The sequence below is a fragment of the Rattus norvegicus genome, chromosome 12 (genome assembly GCF_021556685.1).
Source record: "Rattus norvegicus strain SHRSP/BbbUtx chromosome 12, alternate assembly SHRSP_T2T, whole genome shotgun sequence".
Lineage (NCBI taxonomy): Eukaryota > Metazoa > Chordata > Mammalia > Rodentia > Muridae > Rattus > Rattus norvegicus.
Window position 1 is genome coordinate 27,351,273 of NC_141545.1, and position 22,698 is coordinate 27,373,970.

At 48.2% G+C, this 22,698-nt stretch overlaps 1 protein-coding gene across 30 annotated transcripts in view; it reads left to right on the top strand.

Moving 5' to 3' along the window:
- Positions 1–22,698, top strand: part of Cux1 (cut-like homeobox 1) — a 318,820-nt gene that overhangs the window by 240,369 nt on the left and 55,753 nt on the right. For 9 of the 30 annotated variants that reach the window (XM_087577560.1, XM_087577561.1, XM_087577562.1 and 6 more), the window contains 9 exons: positions 5,853–5,911; positions 9,534–9,582; positions 11,380–11,476; positions 12,493–13,164; positions 14,262–14,327; positions 15,800–15,901; positions 16,994–17,829; positions 19,861–20,026; positions 20,662–20,718. In XM_087577560.1, the coding sequence (XP_087433686.1) occupies positions 5,853–5,911; positions 9,534–9,582; positions 11,380–11,476; positions 12,493–13,164; positions 14,262–14,327; positions 15,800–15,901; positions 16,994–17,829; positions 19,861–20,026; positions 20,662–20,718 (2,104 nt within the window). 30 annotated transcript variants of the gene reach the window in all.

The following is a 22,698-nucleotide window of genomic DNA, read 5'->3' on the forward strand; positions in this document are numbered from 1 at the left end:
AGCACTTGTTATATAAGCATGAAGACCTACGTTCAAGTCCCCAGCACCTGTGTAAAGCCCTGGCACGGTTAGGCACATGTCTATAACCCCATTGGTGGGGATTGCTAAGACTTTCTGGCTTTGGCTTCAGTGAGAGACTCAAATATACAGCAGAGAATGAAGAGCAGGGCAACCAATGTCGTCCTTTCTCCATCTGTGCATGAATGCACGCACACACACACACACACACACACACACACACACACACACACACACACAGACAGAGAGAGAGAGAGAGAGAATCTGTCTGTACTCCTAGCTATTGGGGAAGCTGAGGTGGCAGGAGAATCAGAAAGCCTAGAAATTCCAAGCCACCTTTGACTGTTACAGTGAGACCTGGTCTCACAATGAAGGAAGGAAGGATGGAAGGACAGGTTTTTTTTCTTTCATGAGGTGATTCTAGATAGCATGATGGTGCATGCCTCCAATCCCAGCTCTTGAAGACAAGAGCAAGAGAAAATAACCTGTGAGTTCTATGCTAACCTGGGCTACCTAGCAAATTCCACCTTTTGTTTTAAGACAAAAAGGCTTTCCTGGGACCTGGGACACAAAGAGAAGGCATAGCTGGCTGGCCAGCAAGTCCCATGTATCTGCCTGTTTCTACCTCTTGCACTAGGATTAAAAAGTATGCCGCATGCCCAGCTCCTATGTGGTTTCTGGGGTAGGACTCGGCTTCTCAGGCTTACCCTGCAAGCAGTTCACCATTTCCCCAGTCCTTTTTCTTTCAGTGTTTTTTCTCTCTTTCTGATACATGACCAAGTTTAGCCCAGAACCCAGTTTGGCTGTGAGTGTGTGGCTGGTGCCAGCAGTACCACAGCTCTGCCAGGCTAGTTTCTCCTTGGCTTCTGTGGCAGAGCTATCTTTCTCTTGCTCCGAAAGTGCCTTGCCCAGGTGTCCTGAGGAAGAGGCCCTGGGCTCGGGTAGATGGCTCATAGCCCAACATTTCCTCCTCTCAGCTTGCCTGGCTGGCATGAGACTCAGGTTTGACTTCTCTGCCCTGGATGACATCATCATTCAATTGTTTTTCTGGGTCTCCTCTCTCCCAATAAGGACTTGACTCAAACGCATCCTGCCCATGGCTCCCCAGCAAGCTGCAGGCTGTCAGCTCTCCAATTCTCATACAGAGCAATTTCTTCTAAATCAGTTAAGGCTCAAATGTTTGCCTTCACACACACACACACACAATGAAACAGAGTTGCACAAATTAATGTTCTTATCGTGTCTTGGGGGAATTCTTTAATACTGCACAGTTAATGAAACAATCCGGCGATGCTCCTTTCCAAAATCATGCTTCCCTTCCCTTCATCTGATCTAATAATCAAAACATATCCTCTAGTAATGAGACTTCTGATTTTAATTATCTTAACCCCTTGTTGCTAAAAGTAAAGATGGCTCCCGTACATATCAAGGCCATACCCAGAAGGTCTCAGAGGCCACCAGAAGGGCAGATCTCCCTGCTATACCTCCTACCCCTCGCCTTACAGGGGTAAGGTTGATTGAATGAGGTATCTTCTCAGGATCTGTTTTTTGAGTTTGGAGCACTGAGTGTGTATTTAAGGCAGATTTCACTAAATAACCTTGGCCAGCCTAGAGTGCTCAGTACACTAGGCTGGCCTTGAACTCACAGATGAGTACCTACTTCTGCCTCCTGAGTGCTGGGGGTAGGTCTGTGCCACTCTGTTCAGCCATGGCTTCTTTTTTTAATGTGCATAATTTATAGCCTCTGATTTAAACTAAATGTAGACACAATTATTGGGGAGATGCTTTATGAATAAGATGAATAAGGTTTGTCACCTTCTCAACTTGTCACCTGATGCTTCTATAGTGAGGAACTCGGGCCTTAGTCACAGTTCCTCTAACACCACACTTACAAATGACAGCCTGGGCCTTCACACTACTGGGCCTTTCTTCCCTTCTTCCTCCTTCGGTTTTTAAACGGGGTCTCAGTACCACCTTGGCCTGGAATTCACTGTGTAGTCAAGGCTAGCCTTGAATTCCTGCCACAACCTCCCAAATGCTAGGACTGTGAGATTTTTCTTTCTGGTTTTTCTTCCTTCCCACTGCCCCTCCCCCTTTACCTGTTTATTGTTGCTGTTAGCTAGCTTTTTTTTTTTTTTTTTTTTTTCCCCTGCTTGAACCTTATTTTTTCAGCTTTGGGGGTTGGGGGTTAGTGATTACACAATATGTACTAAGGAACTGGAATCAGGGTAAAGCCTGGAAGCAGCTCTGATAACAGTCACTTTGAGAGAGCAAGTCTTACGAAGTTGGTTTCATGGTCAAAACAGGGTCCATATATCCAAGGCTGGTCTCAAACTCATTCTGTACTCAATTATGACCTTGAACGTCTACTACCTCTAGAATGCTAAAATGACAGGTGTACTGTACTATGCCCTGCTTAAGTGATGCTGTGGTGCTGGGAATGAGCCCAGAGCTTCACAAATGCTTTGCAAGCACTACCGACGAAGCTGCATCCCCAGCCCATAGGCAGAAGCTTGAATCCTAACACGATTGCTGCTTTTGTTTTGTTTTTGTTTCATTAACCAACACTTCTTACAGGTACTGTCTGTAATTGGACATCCCAGGCAACTCATAAAGTGCTTCTTGTGCCCCAGCATGTTGAAACTGTCCCATCCCTCCTCCACCATGAGCTCTCATATTTACTAGTTTCTCTTGGCCAGCGTGCTACTCTTTCATACAGACGTCACAGTTAGCTCGTCACCATCCATGTCTTCTCACCTTTAACAGGTGTGGAAACCAGCGTGTGAGTGAGAACCGTTTCTTCCTGCCGGGTCTGACAAGCGCTCGGCAGCACTGCCGTTGTGCCGGATGATTCTGAGTTCATAATTAATGAACTGGCCTGACAGGCAGCTATTTTTGATAACTGTTCATGGCTTTGTCAGAGCACTCTTTATGGAGAAGCAGTGCAATTAGCCAGTCACCAGCACTGTCCTCACTGTGGCATGGGAAGTGTCACTAGTACCGTCAATTAAAAATGAGTGTTTATGAGCAAGGCTAGCAAGTCTCAGTCTAGGCTGTTGAGTTGCATGCACAAGCCCCTGGGTTCCAGCCCCTGCACTGCATAAACTGGTGTAAACCTACAATGTCAGCACTCTGGGGAGAGAAGTGGGAGGATCAGAAAGTCAAGGTCTTCCTTGGGCATAAAGCAAGTTCAAGGCCAGCCTGAGCTACATGAGACCCTGTTTCAAAACAAAGAGAGCTGAGCTAAGATTAATTAGGCACTCAATTTATAAGGATACTATCATTGGCCAGCGAGGTGGCTCAGCAGAGAGTCCCTGCCAAACAGCATGTGTTAGATCCAGTTTCGTGGAGCAACCAGAGCCATTCCTATCTAAGAAGACTGCATTGGGGTTAGGACCAGACCAAAGGTATGCTAAAGTGGGGATAAGCTTTGTTGAGCGCCCCCTTGCCAAGCTCCTAGCACTCAGTCTCCCCAGGATGAAATATGTCACTGCAGTTTACAAAAGAACTGGTAGGGTCTTCACTGTGAAACTGTCCAGTTAGAACATGAAGCGTCAGTGGAAGTTGTTCAGTTCTTGCTGAGCACTGCCATACCTCACACACACTGCCCAGGTGGCCGGGGGGATAAAGGAAACCTGGCGACCCAAGTTCAGTCACCAGAATCCACACAAAGGTCAAAGAACCAACTCCACAAACATCATACTCTGACCATGCACACAATGGTGTGCACATGTACGTCCACTTATAATAGCGATAGTAAATATTTTCATTGATGAATAAATAAAATATACAGCTTCCAGGCTGCTGACAGGGCTCAGTGGGTGAAGGTACTTGGCACACAAATCTGGCAACCTAAGTTCAATTCCCAGGACCCCTATAAAGATAGAAGAAAAGAATAGACTCCACAAACATTGTCCTTTGATCTCCACATAAGCACCATGGCACATGGGCCCACATACATACAAATACACAAACCCAACAATAATAGTAAATAAAATAAAACAAGACTCTGATGGTGACGACTTTTTTTTTAAAAAAGCATCTCATGTAGCCCACACTAGCCTCAAACTAGTTATGTGACTGAGAAGGCACTTGAACTTGTACCCCTGTCTCTGCCTGGGATTACAGGTGTGTAGAGCCATGAGTGGCTTGTATGCTGCAGAATTTGGAGCCCAAGTCTGAGCAAGCACTCTGCCAACTGAGCTATTTTTCCAGGCCTCTCTTTATCGGTCCCATCACAGGGTAAGACCAAGTGCATACACTTGGCGGTAACAGGAATCTCGGGCTTGGGAGGCCTAGCGGTGTCTCCCACTGATTCTTCCCATTCTTCCCTCAGGAAACAGCTTTAGCCCCCTGCTGCTGCTCTCATTTGGCAGAGCAGAAATATCCTAATTGTCCCAAAGATGTCTGGCTTATAAGAAACAGGCCTGAGCTCATGCTGGTTGGCTGTCTTAGGCTAACACATTCCATCTCAGCCCCTCCCTCTGCCTTCCCCCCTACTTTCTGCCATTCTCTGGAGGTGACCTGACATGTGTGTTCACATCTGGCCTCCTCAAAACACTGCAGATAATACTTTGCAAGGGTGGGCGGTACGTCAGTGCCTCCTGCTATGTGACTGTAGGGAAAGGAATGGAATAATCACTTCTTTCTGAACACCTTCTGAGAGTCTTTTATGGGAAAATGAGTGCCTACCACCCTCCATTTGATTATCCCTGAGAAAACCATTATAATTTATAAAGTTAGCAAGAGATATTTAAAAGGGAACGAGGTGGAGCAATTTTCTGCACTTGAAATACACAAGAAATTTGTCAGCAGAGGCAATGGAAGAAAACAAGCTGAGTGGATGAGAGAAAACAACTGTCTGCTTGCACCTCTGGGTAGGTCCTGATACAGAGGAGTTTGGAGGCTGAGGGACCAAGCAATTAAGCCTTTTCTCTTCGGGTTCTAGAATGTTCTCCATTGGTCCTAACTAGGACCTGAAGAGACACCTAGTGGCTCCATATGTCTATAGTAAGGTGCTAGCTGCTGAGACCCTGAAAGTTGTTCAGCCCCACCTTGGATGCTGACTCACCAGACCCCTGCAGACTCGAGGTTCACCTGGAGGCCCAAAGGCCTCAAACACAAAAACAGGTCTTGGAAGGAAGCACCTGAGACTTCCCACACAACCCCAGGAAAACCGTCAGTGTAAAGATAGCCATAGAGTCATGGATGTATCCTGCAAGTTTACAGAATATTCTGGAACACTTAGGCTTATCATCACCCTAGAAATATACTGCAGTGCCACAGAGGGCAGTTGGGCCTGACACTGTCAGGCAGAGTCATTCTCACCAGACTGAAGCGGCCTTCAGAGAGCCACACAAGGGAACTGGCCCTACTCCCTAAGCCCTAATGTCTACGTCTCCCAGTGACCATGCTTGCTTCTTGATGCTTGTTTACCTTCCTCTGAATAGCTGCGGGCTGCTTCCACCAGAATTGCAGTTTTACCTGTGCTCTCCAGGCAGTCAAACACATTTGTTCAAAAACCACATGACACCTTTGAAGTGTTAGGACCCAGGCTGCGCTTCCATTTACTGGCATTTTATACACAGTGGGGTTTTTCTACCTTTGTGAAGCTTTCCCCTTCTACTCTCACTGAGTTTTATACTAAAACCTCTAGTTGTGTTCCCATGCACACACATACACATATGTACACTCACACCAGGTCATAGAAAGGAAAAGTTGACTCCCACATTGTTGACTCCCTGGATGCACGGTTGCTTATAGAGATCGTCGTCAGGGAAATTTGACAACCTCCTTCAAGACATGGCTTCTAATTAAAAACCCTCTGCTTTCAGCAACTGGAAGAAAAACTCAAAGGCCAGGCTGACTATGAAGATGTGAAGAAAGAGTTGACGTGAGTATGGCGGAGCATGGGGCCTTCTAAGACTGCCTGTCTGCTAACTGGTGCAAAGTGGGACACCAGCACTTTGACTGTTCTCACTCAAGTCACTTACGGTCTCTTCCTTTTTGTCTGGCTGGCTGCTCGGTTGGTTGGCTGGTTGGCTAAGTGGCTTTGTGATTGGGTCTCATGTAGCCTAGACTGGCCTGAAACTCCATATATAGCCAAGGATGATCTTGAATTTCTGATCTTCTTGCCTCCACCTCCCTAGTGCTGGGATTTCAGACCTGCACCACCACACTTGTTTGTGCTGTGCTGGCGCTGACTAGCCATTCACCCAAAGCCTTATGAATGCCAAGAAAGCAGGCTACCCACTGAGTGTCATCCCAGCCTTCTTTGGACTTTACGAGACTGTGTTTAAAGTATTCCAGCATGCATGGGATCAGAGTAAATGCTGCTCTTAGAGCAATTGTACCCTCTGAGTTTGTTTCTCAAGTGTAAATCCCCCAAGCAGAAACAGAGTAGAGGAAGAAAACCTTTTCCCATTGAAAGCTCAGGTAAAGGTCTTCCTCCAGATGCCATTCCATGCCAGAAGCCCGCCATCCTCAGTACAGAAGCCTGCATTTGAAAGCCCTTCTACCTCTGATTCCTCCTTCTGGGACTGAGCTCTCAAACCCTGTCCTGTCCCTCTATCCCTTAGTTCATGGAAGTCCCAGCTCACTGGCCCTGTCCTGTAGCCCCATGTGCAGTGCACACGCTATCCCATGTCTTTACACCAGGATTTATAGTCAATGTGGTGCCACTCGGAGCCCTTCTTGACCTCTCCCATCCCCCACCCCAGCTGTACCATGAAGATGCCTTATTCCTTTCATTTTACCTGGAATCCTTCTGTTCCTTCTACTGGTGCTATGAGAAAATCCCTTACTAAAGCAAAGGAAGAAAGAGAGGGAGGTTTATCTTGACCTTAACTTGAGGGTACAGTGCATCATGTTAGGGAAGGCGTGGTGACGGGAGCATGAGGCGGCTGTTACATGGCATCCACAGCTCGGGAGCAGAGAGCCATGGATGCTGGTGCTCAGCTCACCTACTTCTTACTCAGTTTAGGTCCCCAGCACTCACATTAATGATGGATCTTCCCACCTCAGTTAGTCCCATCTGCAAACTCCCTCAGAGACATGGACAGAGGTAGCCTCCTAGGTGATTCTAGACCCTATCTGGATCTTGGCCCCGTCTTGTGTATCCATAGGAATCCCTCCACCTGGCCTGCGTCCCTTCCTTCCTGAAGGGATTTTACTTTTACAGACACCCTCACTCTCCTGAGTCAAACCAGCCCCCCCACCACCACTCCTAGTTTCTATAAACCCCATCTGCCTTTTGCTTACTTGTGACCTCCTTCAGACTCCTGGTGAGGCTCCTACACTGCTCCCCTCCACCCCCATCCCCAGCACATTCTCGCCCTCTGCAGGCTCTCCCTCCCCTCCACTGCCCTCTTTTCTCCTCCTTGCCCCTCCTTTCTCGCCTTCCCCTCCCCATCAGCAGATCCTTGAACAAACCCTTAAGCCCACCCCCATTGCCATTCCCCACTCATAAGCTCTGCACCCCGCCCCCAGTTCTTTAGCTCAGTGACATACATTTTTACCTGGCTTGTCTGTCCATAGCTTCATTTACCATTCTTTTCCTTCAAAAACCAAAGAAGGGCCAGTGAGCTAGCTCAGCCTGACAACCTGAGTTCCATCACTGGAACTCACTATAGAGGGGAAAGATGAAAGCTCATTGTCCTCTGACTGCTGTCTATACATGTCACATGGCACGCGTAACCACACTCCACACGTGCATAAATAAGAAACGAGTGAGTAATTGAGAGATAAGCTCGGTGCATCGTATGGTGGTGCTGACCTGTAATACCAGCTCTCAGAAACCAGAGGCGGAGGATTTTGAGTCTGAGGCCAGCCTGGGCTACATAAACAACACGCTGTTTTAACAAAAGTGGACAGAACAAACTGAACCTTCTAGTTTTGAACCACGGTATACAGCAAGTGCATATTGATACACATCTATAATCCCAGAACTCAGGATCATTCAGCCACGTGGTGAATTCAAGACCAGCAGATGGTTTAAGATCTTGTCCCAAAAAGCAAAACAAACCACTACAATGTCATTCCTGGCTCTACCTCATCCCTCCCAGCCACCTAGCCCATGGCCAGACCCCATCTTTGGGAATCTGGACTCCAGCCCGTGTGCCTTCAGGTGAGGGCATCACAGCTGCATGCTAACCCTCGCCTCTTTTCCAACCGCCTATCCGGCCCACTCCTGAGTCACCACGTTCTTGCATCTACAGGCTCCAAATACCCATATCTCCACTGCTACTCCCCTTGGGTGACATGGAATTCAACCCACTCTGTAGGTCACACTGGCCTGCAACTCACAGAGATCCATTTGTCTCTGCCTCCCAAGTTAAAGGAATGCATTACCACACCCAACTGGTTTTTTTAATACTTTTTATTACTTATGACAATTTCCTGCATTTGTACGTGTATCTTGATGACACACGCCTGTGGTCCTTGAACGGAAACGGTCCAGCTGCACAGATTGTATATTGATCCTACATAGGCTTTAATTTTTTTTATTTATTGTGAGTGTAGCTGCACATGAATCGAAGTCTGGACACTTTCAGTTTTCATCTACTATGTGGGTCCTGGGAGCTGAACTATGTTACAAGGCTTGGCTACAGGTGCCTTTACCCACTGAGCCATCTTACCATTCTGCCTTCATCCGCATGGCACCTGCGCAGAGCCCCACACACTCATTTCCCTTTTTCATAAGGAGACTCTGGGGATGGCACTTACACAATGCTACTGTGTAAGCCTGAATGCCGTCCCTGGCACCCACATAAATACTAGGCAGGACCGTCTGTGCCTGTCTGCAATCTGAGTGCTGGAGAGGCAGAGTGAGGACCCCGGCCTCACTGCCCATGCCATCTAAAGGAGACTCAGCATGGACCCCTGGCTCCCACACTGCGCATGAGCACAGATCCAAGACAGCAGAAGAGCATCAGATCCGTGAGCCTGCTGTTTCTGGCTCCTGGACAGACTGTCCAGAGCCCCAGTGATCATGACACAGCCTAGATCACTTACTAAGAGGACAGTGAAGCAATAATTCTATCCCTCACTACATCTGGGGCTGCACAGAGCTGCCTCCTGATTCTGAGCTACTCCCGTCTCTTCACTCATTCCTAAGCAAGCCTCAGTTCCCAGAGAACACATGAGTAGTGGCCATGGGTGATGAATTTCTCTCCTTTTGCCCTCCCCTCATAGAACTTTCCATTTCCTTTTTTACAAATCCATTCAGCTTGCAACAATTGTGATGTCTGTATTACACTGTAAAATGAGTTTGAGCAGCCCTGGTGTGACTTCATATGGAATGATTTACATACTAGGCGATAAAGCCTTTTGCTAACCAACTGCTAGTTGAAGACTGGTTCTTCTAGAGGCATTATCAAATTCGGTTCCTGCCAGGGAAGTTGTTAAAGTTGTCAGTTCCCCCACTGCTTGCAGAACAAGAACCAGAGCGTTAATGACTATTGACAGGCCACTAGTAAAGGAAAGGTTGAAAGTAACCACGTGTCTTGCCTTTTCAGCACTCTGAAGTCCATGGAGTTTGCACCATCGGAGGGAGCAGGGACACAGGTATACTAGCTCACTTTGCCCTCAGAGTGGTGGCAGCAGATGCTGGTCACTGCTGGCCCCTGAGGCCTGCATCTGCATCTCCGAATTTGTAAGAGAGGGCCTCATTTATAGCCGCCAAGTCCTTCCTCAAGAGCATTTCACTAACTGAGCCTGGTAGTGTTCACCTATAAGGTTAGCATTTGGGACGTGAAGGCAAGAGTCAGGAGCCTGAGGCCAGCTTCAATATTCCATGAGAACATTAATAAAAAAATGCTAATAAAAAGAAAATCAAGAAGGGGAAGGGATGGATTGATCCTTGCTGGGCCTTGAACTCTGGAATGGTTGCATGGGGCTGTAATCCAAAGATTTTGTAGAGACAGGTGGAAAAGTTCAAGGTCAACCTTGACTGCGTAGTGTGTTTGAAGCTAGCCTTTGGTCCATGAGACCATCCTTAGAAGCCATAACAAGACGTGACCAAATGAAAGCAAGTCATCTCAGTAAAGACAGACTAGTGTTTGCTGAGTTGCTCAGTCAGCATTGGGGATGAAAAAGAACTTCAGGCTGGATATTGTGACACCTTTAACCTAACACCTGGGGGTCAGAGGCAGTCAGGCAGATCTTCGTGAGTTCTAAGACAGCCAGAACTACACCATATGGTCCTGTCTTTAAAACAAACAAACAAACAAAAAAACAAAACAAAACAATAATTTGGGGGGCTTAGATTCAATCCAGCACCAAAAATGACATCAGCAAATATTTAAGGTTCTGTTAAAGATCAATCAAAAAACACTTGACCTGGAAATATTGTGTTCTGTTTTAGTGGCATTGACTTGGGGGACAGGTGACAGTGGCACTCTGTCATCCAGCAGCCAATTAAAATTCACATCTCCAGCCATGCGTAGTGGCACATACCTGTAATAGTGACACTCAGGAATAGAGGCTAGAAGATCTGAAGTTCAGGACTAACCTGGGCTACATAGCAAGTCTAAGGCCAGCTTAGACTATGAGACCACATTTCACATATACACAATATATTTAAATAAATCATGAAGTCAGAAGTGACGGTGCATCTGTAGTCCCATATACTGGGAGACTGAGGCAGGAAGATCACTTGAGCCCAGTATTCTGAGGCTAACTTAGGCAACCAAGCAAAACCAAAGCAAAGTTTTCTAAAATGTTTAAAACCTACATCACGGGTGTAGTGTTACTCCCATTATCCAGAACTGACATCATCTTGGTGGACAAAATTAAAACAAAAACAAGTTCCTCATTGCTTTCTGGCAGGGTCAGCAGCTTATCCTGTTGCCAAAAGACATCCAGGTATCAATAGAAAATAATTGTCAACTAGAATGGTTAAAGCGCTTGTCGTGCCCAAGGTTAGGAGTTGAGGTCCCCAGAACCTACCATGTAAGTGTGAGGGGGGTGTGATAGCCCACCTATAATTCCAGCCTTGGAAGGAAGAGGCAGGGCACACTGTCTCTTGCTAAGCAGGCTGCTAGCGAGACTGGCCTATCAGCCAGTGCCAAGTTTGGTTGAGAGACCCTACCTCAGTGAATAAGGTAAGAGGATGATGGCTAGGATCAACGCTAGGGCTTCAACCTGTGTATATACACACACAGATACCACACATATCGACACATACATGGAAAAGGGGAGAAAGGATATCTGTAAGTCTAAAGTCATCTCAGCTAAGTCCTTTTTGAAAAGAACTTGAGTTTTGTCCTTTGAGGAGGTCAAGTCAGTGATGCATGAAAGCTGAGCTGGGGAGTGGATGGGTTCAAGGTGGCCCCATGGTGATCCCTGCTCTGCCCTGTGCAGGACTCAACCAAGCCCCTGGAGGTTTTACTCCTGGAGAAGAACCGCTCGCTGCAGTCCGAGAATGCCACGCTGCGCATCTCCAACAGTGACCTGAGCGGTAGGTGGATGGGTGGGCAGCACACACATTGTGCTTGGTTCGCTTCCAGGGGTCGAGGACAAGGAGGGTGACCCTTGCGTCTGGGTTTGTGTGTGCATGATGGAAGCGTCGCTGGGTGACCAGAATTCACTGAACTAACCCTGAGCGTTTGGTGTCCCCTCCCTCACTGCTCTGCCCCACCCTTTTCTGCACCGATACATATGTGCGTGCGCCACAGCAGATCGACAGAGGTCAGCTAGCGACCTTATTGAAAAGTCCCAAAAGGGACAACCTGAGGATGTTGGCTTTCTGATCTTTTCCTAGTTGTGCTGTGAACAGGCCAGGGGTAAAAACAAGCATGGCCTCCTTCTGGGGACTTTCCATGGTATGCTTTGAGAGGTCGCCGGTCCTCCAGTGGTACTTCTCTTTCTCCATAAGGTTTTCTTTGGGGACACTGTCCCCTCCCTATCCTTAGCCTCTTATTTGCTCATCCTAAAATGGTGGAGTCACTGACTGCTTTTGGATTTAGCAGCTGGTCAAAGTGTGTAACTGTTATCTGGACTCCAGTGACATTGCAGTTCTTAAAAAGTGCGCGCTTTCGATCGATCGAGGGGACTCAATGGGTACATCTGCCTTGGAGCATGTGGTGTGAGCGACCCCATGGGTCCCCAAGTGTCAGTGTTTGCTGGTCAGGCAGGGCCCTTCGAGGTTGCTGCAATGCTAGAAGCCCCAAGATCTGTCAGCTCTTTCCCATGTGTGTTACCGGAACCTTTGTCAAGGGAATTCTCCCGGCTGCAACGTACAAGAAAGGTGCAAACACGAATGCATGTGGCTTGTTTTGGGGGGCCTTGTTTGGCTGATTCACAAATTCAATCGAAAAACAAACCAACACACCACTTTGGCCCTTGTTTAAAAAAAAAAAAAAAATTGAAAAGAAAAATCTGCACTTTTTTTGTGGGGCACACTTTGCATTCTGGTCTTGGTTTTTTTTCCCTTTTGAATCCCCCATAATGCATTCTGTTTGCCCTTCCTTGTAGGGTCAGCCAGGAGAAAAGGGAGAGACCAGCCTGAGAGTCGGCGCCCGGGACCCTTGCCGGCCTCCCCTCCTCCTCAGTTGCCCCGCAACACGGGGGAACAGGTTTCCAATACTAACGGTACACACCACTTCTCACCAGCGGGGTTAAGTCAAGACTTTTTCAGCTCAAACCTGGCCAGCCCCAGCCTACCCCTGGCTTCTACAGGAAAGTTTGCACTAAACTCTCTTCTCCAGCGACAGCTAATGCAGTCCTTCTACTCCAAGGCCATGCAGGAAGCCGGAAGCACAAGCACCATTTTTTCAACAGGTCCTTACAGCACAAACTCCATATCTTCCCCAAGTCCATTACAACAAAGCCCAGATGTAAATGGCATGGCCCCATCTCCCAGCCAATCAGAAAGTGCTGGGAGCATCTCAGAGGGTGAGGAAATTGATACAGCAGAAATCGCCCGGCAGGTCAAAGAGCAACTGATCAAGCACAACATTGGACAGCGCATTTTTGGACATTACGTCTTGGGACTATCTCAAGGGTCTGTGAGTGAGATTCTGGCCCGGCCGAAGCCCTGGAATAAGCTGACTGTCCGTGGCAAGGAGCCATTCCACAAAATGAAGCAGTTCTTGTCTGATGAGCAGAACATCCTGGCACTTCGAAGCATCCAAGGCAGACAGAGAGGTGAGACACGTCCATGTGTGCCTGACACGGTGCTGTGTGCATGTGTGTGTGTCTGTGTGTCTATGTGTCTGTGTGTGTGGTAAAACATTTGTACATCACATCAGGTAAAGTGCTCTTCAGTACTACCCTATCCAGAGTTCAAGGGTCAGCCAACAGGAGCTAGAAACCATTAGCTTTGGGAACTCTGACCTTGGAAAGTGTGGTCAGCACCTTGTGCTCAGTAAACTCAATATTTCAGAGCTCTGTCTTTAATTAGAGGAAGTTAGGTCATGCATGTCGTCTGACAGGTTTAGCATCCTTGGGTCCACTTGGCATCAGGTGCTGGCTTCCTTCCAAGAGCAGCTCCTTGGGTGCCATCCAACTCTGTCCCAACAGCACAAACAGCTGTGATGCTCACGAGGCACTGGCTCTGTGGAGAGCCTGTCAAAGCTGCCCTCTGCCTCCTTCCCCTTAGAAAAGTACAGATCTTGCATCATTTATGTCCAATTAGTGATTTTTTTATATTTATAGTACCACAAACAAAACATGCCTGCCTTCAATAAGTCACATGAAAGTTTCATTTACTCCCCTTCCCACCACACCCTGAATAAATGATAGAAAGTCAGATACTCCCACAGTGTAAATAATTCCTCCTTAAGAACTGGGTCCCTGGGCTAAGTGAACAGTGACACAAGGGACTTTGTTTTCAGCCACGACTGAAGCACCCTGAAATTCAGACTAAAACCCAGATAGGAGATGAGGATCAGACAGCATGACTGTCCACCAAGAGTGCAGCGCACTCTTGGTGACGCTAACTGAAACCGGATGTCTTTGGATGATCTATGTGAGTTCTACCCTTGACTGGCAGGCAAGCGCCTCGCTCCTGTTGCCCTTCCTAGTGGTGAGTCCTGTGGGCCTTGAACAAGTCAGTGGCTCTCCTCCTGCGGTAGACCCAGTAAGACGGGCGTAAGAAGGTCCTAGGAGCTCCCGTGTTGCACAGGAAGCCTTCATCCCTTTCTTTAGAGGCAGGCGGCTCAGCTCTCATGTCACGCAGCCCATGTCGTCGACGCCACCATCCCCCTGATTGTTTTGTTCTTACCGCACTTGTTTTTCAACAGAGAATCCAGGCCAGAGCCTGAACAGACTCTTTCAGGAAGTACCGAAACGAAGAAATGGGTCTGAAGGTATGTCTCAGGCAGGTGTTTCTCTTTGCAGTCAGTAACCTAGGAAGCAGCATGTCCTTAGCTGTGTATTTGGGTTAAAACTGTGCATTGTAAGTCTGGCCTGGAACCTGGTGTGAAAAACAGCTAGTAAGTATAAAACAAAGCACGGGTTCAAAGGCGCCTGGCCTCCCCCCTGTTGAGCTGCCAAAACTAGACAAGCTGTAGCCAAGGTCAGCCTCCAAGCGTCAATCCTAGGTCGGACTCCAAGAAGCAGGTGACAGAACAGTTGTGCTCCAAGACAAATCAGGTGATCGTATCAAGCCAGATATTGCTGCTTCCTCAAGTTTTTAACTCTGAAATACCTTAGAAATCCCATAATGTGGACAGATTCCAAACAAGGCTGGTCCTTCCACAGGCATTGGTGAGCCAACTTCACCATGCTTTTTTAAGTGACTCCTTCCCAAGGTATCCTCATTATTAAATGTCTACTGAGAAAGGCAGACAACAATTACTATGTTTAGATGGCCGCTACAAAGATCTGGGCCCAACCCATATTCCTGGCACCTTAAGAGCCTCTGAAGGTGTATCTACTATGCAGAGTACCACCATGTGACTACAAGAATACATTTGTGTCCTTAGGGAACGCAACATGGTTTTTTATCCTTGTTGGTGATTTTCAAAAAAGCACATTATGTAGTCATAAGCCCTAAAAGATTGACATTCACCCTCCTCCCTTCTCACCTGGCGCATCCCAGTGAGTGATCCAGGATTGGTCTCACCTAGGGCTAGGGACGTAGCTCAGTCTCAGTGGTAGACCATTAATCTAAATGGTCCTAGTGAAGGACCAGGGACATCGTTCAGTGGGTAAAGCATCTGCCTATGATCCCCAATGAGAGGCTCAGGCGTGGCTCAATGCCTAGAATCCCCCAGTAAGGGGCTGTGGCGTGGCTTAGCAATACAGTAATTGATTGCCTGGCATACCTAAGTTCCTACATTCAATCAATCCCCAATAACACACACACACGCACACACACACATGAGTCAGGCTCAACCTTTCACCTTTTGCCACCTTTCCGTGTTTATTTTTAGGAAAAATAAATGTACAGCTCCTGAATGTGGTCCCACGACAAAGCTTTTGAGTGACTCATGGAAAGGCACTGCCTTTCAGTTTCCCTCCTTTTGCTGTACTCTTCTAAATGATTGATTGCCCCTCTGCTAACCCATGAGCATATTCTAGCTCAGATGATAAGAAAGCCTATTCTGCCAACATAGTGACCATGACTTTGAGACAGGTTCAGCAAGAAACCTGCCAGACATGTCCCACATCCATGCCGTGAGATCACATTTGCAGCAATTAGGGACAGGTGGGAGGCCATGCCCACCTTCGGTCAGTCACCAGCTCACCTAGGGGACCTGTGTCAGAATGTCTTGGTGCGGCTGGTTTTCCACTTGAGATCTGGCTCTGATGTCATCGCTGTGACTTCTCCCTGCAGGTAACATCACGACCCGGATCCGAGCATCTGAGACTGGTTCTGATGAAGCCATCAAGTCCATCCTAGAACAAGCCAAGAGGGAACTCCAAGTGCAGAAAACCGGTAAGGTTTCTACTTCCTCAAGAACTGCCTTCAGACCTAATTATAAAAATGATTGTGAGTGTTCTGGTCAGCAGGAATTAGGTTCTTTCTCTTTTCTCTTCTTTCTAAGTGATGCTGAGTAAGATTTCATACATTAGGATATACGGAAGGAACAGCTATCTAGATTTGTCTTTCCTCTTTATGGGGGCAGGGCAGTTGTTTTAGTTTTTGTACCTGAGATAGGATTTTGCTTTGTAGCTGGAACTCATGATCCTCCTGCCTCTGTCTCCTGAGCATTAGAAGAGACTATCTTTGATCCCTCAGAGACTCTGACTCTGGTAGTCATTAACAGAAATTATGCTTCCCAGTTTTGTCAAAACCAAGGATGGGTATATGGCACATGAAAGTTAGTATTTAGCTTAAAATTCTCCAGTAAAGAAGGCCAGACTAGATCTAGGGAGATGGGTCAGTGAGGAAATGAAGACCTACCTGAGTTTGGATCACCAGAACCTATATTAGCAACCAATATAGCAGAAAGATCTGTAACCCTTAGGGATATGGATGGGAACAGGAGGACCTCCAGATCTCACAGGCCAGAGAGCCTAGTTAATTCAACTACAAAGAGACTATCCTAAACTTAGAGAGACAAGGACCAACGCAAGGTACGCTCCACAGGAGCTCTGTAGCACATGTAACGTTCACATGCGCGCAAACGTGTATGCACACCCATGAGAGACAAAGAAGAGGTACAGACAGACAGACAGCTCAGCAAGCAGCGGTCCTTGCCACCCCGATTGACAGCCGGAGTTTAATCCTGTATGGCAGAAGAGAAGTGACTCAGGCAATTTATCTGCTGACTTCTACCGTCCAGCACAGCACATGTGAGCTCAAATGCATACACATAAATAGACTAAAGAAAGCCAGGGTAGGAGTAAGGCGTATCCCCATTGATCACTCCCCGTGATCTGAAACCCAGCTGCTGTGTGATGTGACAGAGGCCACTGAGCAGCAGTGTCAGTCCCTTGTGCTCCCTGCTCTGATGAGGCAGCGTGAAGCAAGTGCACAGCTCTCAGGGCCGCCTACCGTAACTCACCCTGTGCTTGCTCCCTCCAGCTGAGCCAGTCCAGGCGTCTTCCACAGCCAGCAGTGGGAACTCCGACGATGCCATCCGCTCCATCCTACAGCAGGCCCGCCGGGAAATGGAGGCCCAGCAGGCTGCCCTTGACCCCGCCTTAAAGCCAGCACCACTGTCCCAGCCCGACCTCACCATCCTCAACCCCAAGCTCCTGTCTGCCTCACCCATGTCTACTGTGTCCACTTACCCCCCTCTTGCCATCTCCCTGAAGAAAACCCCTGCAGCACCTGAGGCCAGTACCTCAGCCTTGCCCAGTGCCCCAGCCCTCAAAAAAGAGGCTCAGGATGCACCCACACTGGACCCACCAGGATCAGCTGATGCTACCCCGGGGGTACTGAGGCCGGTGAAGAATGAGCTAGTCCGTGGCAGCACCTGGAAGGATCCTTGGTGGAACCCTGTACAGCCTGAAAGAAGAAATCTTACCACTTCCGAAGAGACCAAGGCCGATGAAACAAATGCAAGTGGGAAAGAAAAGACAGGCAGCAGCCAACCTCGGGCTGAGCGCAGCCAGCTTCAGGGACCCTCGGCGACAGCAGAGTACTGGAAAGAGTGGCCCAACGCTGAGTCCCCATACTCCCAGAGCTCAGAGCTGAGCCTCACTGGAGCCAGCCGCAGTGAGACACCCCAGAATAGCCCACTGCCCTCTTCCCCAATTGTGCCCATGGCAAAGCCGGCCAAGCCTTCCGTGCCCCCGCTGACTCCTGAGCAGTATGAGGTCTACATGTATCAGGAAGTGGACACCATCGAGCTCACTCGGCAGGTCAAAGAGAAGTTGGCCAAAAATGGCATTTGCCAGAGGATCTTTGGGGAGAAGGTAAGGGACTTCACCACTGGGGGCAGGCATGGCTTCCCATCTCTTCCTGGGCCTAGGGACAAAGTGTCCACCCTGTACAATACAACCATCATAGGAATATTAAATGTTACCAACTCCCAAAATTCTAGAGGCCACTGGCAAGTGTCCCAGCCCCCAGCTCTGTGTGTTGAGTCCCATTGTGGCTCAGCTTTGGGGCTTGTCCTCTACTTTGTGCTATCATGTGTGTCAACTGCTAGGTGGTAGCTGGTAAACTGGACATACAGCACACGAGGAAGCATAGATCCAGGAGTGTTGACTGCAGGCAGCAAGCTGGCAGGACACACGCAACATGGAGCACCTCTGCAGGCCAGTGTGGCCCTCACCTCAAAGGTCTGACGATCAGACTGCACAGGGGGTGGCCAGCCTTCTGAGAACCAAAGCACACATGGGAGTGAAACACTGTATAGAACAGAACTGCTCCATGGTGATTGTTTGATTTTTCTTTTTGTGTTTGATTATTTCACTTCATTTTTTTAGGATGGGCTTGTTTTTGTTTATTTATGTTCTTGTTTTTTTGAGGCAGTGTCTCCCTATGGAGTCCTGCCTACCTGAAACTCCCTGTATAGCTCAGGCTGGCTTCACACTAGTGGGAATCCTACCTGTACCTCCCACATGCCATAGTAACAGGCCTAGTTTGCCTTTCTCAACACTGCAAGGCCCCCACAGACCCACTAATAGCGTCACATCAGCTCTCCCTGGCTCACGAAAGTGTAATCATTTATGGATGAGCTTCTAGACCTATCTGGTGGCAGATTCGGGATAACAGGATTTACCACGCCTGTAAAGTCTGAAGTAAACACAATAACCTGTATCGTTAAAGATTAAGCCATGAATTGCTGAATATAGAGGAGTGCTCCCTTCCTGAGGTGACACAGGAAGTGGATCAGCAGTAGCGGTCACCTGTCCCTCTCCACCCAGTCCCTCTCTGTCTCATCTGCGTTAGCCTTGAACTCAATGGTCTGTTTATGACCTCCTTGCCCCAATTTTTCAAGAAGTGATGGGGGTGAATAAACATGAGGATGTGAATTGAAAGTCCCTGTAGAATTTCGAGTTCAGCATTGTAAAAATAAAATTTGTGAACATTTAAATAGACATTTTGTGCTCCCACCTTAAATTTAGCAGACTTAATAATGTTGAATTTGTTTGGCCCATGAGTGCTGCTTATTCTGGAAAGCTTTGCAGAGTGATGGGATGAGGCCCCTAAATATCTCTGGGCGACATCTGCGCCCTAGGGGGTGTTTGTGCCCATACATATGTATGGCCATATGTGAGAGGCAGCAGCCTGAGTGTATGGATGCAAGTGGTCGGTGTCGCTCCCACGCTGACTCTCTGTCCTCACCAGCTTTCCTCTCAACCTGTGAGCAGGCTACATTCAGCGAGAGGGACCCTTTACAAACGCCCTTTTAGCCCTGTGTCAACACAGGAGCCTGCTTTCCATGCCCCTCCAGTATCTCCCCATTCCTATGGGCTCTGATTCCAGCCTCTCCTAATAACCCCAGGCAAAGGGCAAGATACTCTGCAATGTTTGTTCTCAGTTTTCAAAATGACAACCTTGCAGCTTGCAGGGTCCAGACCCTGGAGAAAACCAATGCCTTCATACCCCTTTCCAAGAAGAGCTATGACTATACTTTCTCTCGTTTGTTTTTGATCATGCTGGGAATGAAACCCAGGTCCTTGCATAGCTTAGGCACATCCCAAGCCCCTCACTGGGGATTCTAGGCAGGTGCCAAGCCTCATTCCCAGTAGAAGTTGTGATGATAATAATTTCTTTTGTCCAGAGCCCTGTGCCAGGACTTTATCCAATCAGAAATCTGCAAAGGGTATCTCTGCAAATTGTCTAGGCTATGGTTTTGTGCTCAGGAAAAGAGACTCCTCCCATGCGCTTCATCCCCTCCACAGCCCCCAGGGCCACATGTACATCTCTGGGGCACCTTGCAGCATCATGCTCTTTTCTGGAAGCTGACAGCTGCTTTTCGTCCTTTGCTTCTCCAGGTACTGGGCCTGTCCCAGGGCAGCGTCAGCGACATGCTCTCAAGGCCAAAACCATGGAGCAAACTGACCCAGAAAGGCCGAGAACCCTTCATCCGGATGCAGCTCTGGCTGAATGGAGAGCTGGGCCAAGGTGTTCTGCCTGTGCAAGGGCAACAACAAGGACCAGGTGAGGCTAGCTGGCCACCCTCTACGAAGGCCTTGCGGGGACAGCCTCTGTCTGTGGGCTTGGTTTTCATTTGGGGGGCGGGGTGTTGTTTTTGTTAGTTTTCATTGGGGTAAGGGGAGATAAAGTCTTTTTATATGTCTGAGACGGACCTTAAACTCACTATGTAGCCCAGACTAGCCTCAGACTCACTGTGTAGCCAAAGCTGACCTTGAGCCCACAATCCTCCTGCCTCAGCCTCCCAAGTGATGGAAAGACAGGCATGTACCCCCCTACCTGGTTCCTTAGGTTTCAGGAGTAAAGAGGCTGAGCCTGGCTAATTATATAAGCAGCAGAAAATTAGTTACCGATTAAGAAAATGTTGTTTATATATAAATATAGATAAAGGTCAAGTACCTCCACTGGGGAACTGAGAAGGAAATCTAGCCAGAGTGACTTCAAAAGAAAAAGTGTCACGGGCAGAGGCTTCTGCTACCTTGAAGCCAGGGCTCTGACACTTTATAGACTTGTGCAGCCCTCATTCCAACATCTGGGCCTCAGCTTGAACACAGGAAGCCCCCTCCCTCTGGGCTTACTCCTGTGCAGTTGAGAAGCTCTAAGCCCTGTTTCCTGAGTAATAGTGTCTTTTTCTTCCACAGTCCTTCACTCAGTGACGTCTCTGCAGGACCCCCTCCAGCAGGGCTGTGTGAGTTCAGGTAACTAGCCACTTGTGTTTATTGCTAGCTCAACTACTCTGGAAATCTGGGTTCTAGAATAAGTGTGCCATTCCTAACCACAGCAAACAGTAGCCTCTCCCACTTTGCCATGCTGCCTCTGAGGCTGTTGTGTAAGCAGAATCAGACAGGAAATGGCTTTTGAGAATTGGCTTCTTCTACTTGAGATCCACTGACCTTCTGCGTAGCGATAGTCATTCCTTTTCCTGCCTGGGTAGTATTCCTATGGCGTGGTTATACCAACTTTTGTATTGCATTGAGGCTATCCCTTGGTTGTAGCCATTACACATAGAGTTGGCATGGCAGTAAAAAGAGAGAATGGTGTCCTGCTTGCAAACTATGGACTTGCTTTCTGATGGTAGTCCAAAGGTTGGCAACTAGGAGCGATACTGATAAAATTTATGCCTTTACTGGATCCCTTCATTGTTTTGTAAGTATGAAGCTCTATGTTTGGGGGCAGATGTCAGGATCAGGGATCCCATTCTAGCAGCAGAGACAAAGCACCAACATCACTGTCCCGGGAGTTATGGTAAGGGACATATATCACTTTCATCTGGAAGACCTGGGCAACCTTTGACTAAGGGAACTGGGGAGACTGCAGCACCAGGGACAGCTAGGGTGGGATTCGGTGGGCACTTAGTGAGGGTTCATGAGGAGTGTAGGTGCAGACCATGAAGCTTGGGCCACTTCCTACTGCTCCCAAGACTGGAAATCTCTCAGAGGTATCTGGCAGACCTTTTATCTATGCCCTGAGGTCCCTGGTCACAGTGCCCAGATGCATGGCTGCCCTGACCACAGCTATTGCTCCGAGGCTTCCAGGCTCCCAGGCTCTCAGCACTGCCTTGCTTCCTACACTGAGCTCAGTCAGCCCAGCTTTCTCTCCCGGGCTCCCAGGAACAGCCGGCAGCCTGAGCTGTTCCTTTTTCTTTTCTCTACTTTTCTAAACATGTTGATTAGTCTCCGTATTCCATTGATTCATTGAAAACACAAACAAAGCTAAGTGAGGAATGAGTGCAAAGCCTGTCAGCTTGCCAGAAGGCTGGGGAGGGGACACATGTGCTTGGAGGGGAACAGCTGGGCAGCTTTAGCAGTAGCTGCTGCTGCAAGATCCCAAAAGCACTCTCTCCCTTTTCCTCCCCCACTTCCCACCCCACCCCCCCACACACACAGGCACAAACACACACGGCACTTGGTCGTGCAAACACAGAGTTGGGGTACAACAGTGGTCTCAAAGCTGTCCCCTGAGGGTTTCATGGTTTTTAGGTATTCTGGTTTAGTTTGGTCCATACTGAACAAACTTACTAAGGAAATTATCAGCACTCTCGTTCTCTAGCTCACACTCAGGATTCAAGAAGGAACATGGCTAAGTTGGTTGTGTGCACTTCTGTTTCTGTGGTAAACTGTCCTGGCCTCCTATTCCATTGAGAAGTCAGCTCTCCCTGCACTAACGTCCATCCCAGGCTGAACTACACCTGTCGTGGTGGAGCCGATGCTTGCCTGATGAAAGCCCTTCACTCCTGAGTAGAACACTAAGGTCCCTCAGCAGGGTGGCTCTTAGAATCCTGCCCAAAACTTGTTCCATGTAGCTCAAAGCGTTTATTTTGTTTTAACACTGTGCGGGGGGGGGGGGGGGGGGGGGGGGGCATGTGTTTGGCATGTGTGTCAAAAGCAAAGGACAACTTGTGGAAATTGTTTCTTTCCACACCATGGGTCCTAGGGATTGAACTTAAGTTTAATAGCAAGCATCTTACCAACTGAGCCATCTTATCAACCTCCTCCTTTCCCCCTCCAAGACAGAGTCCATATAACCCCAGCTAGCCTCAAACTCATTAGGTAGTCAAAGATGACCTGAATTTCTGCTCCTTCTGCTCCCACCTCCGGAGTCCTAGGATGACAGGTGTGCACCACCATACCCAGTTTATGTGGTGCTAGAGATTGAACCTAGGGCTTTCAACATGCTAT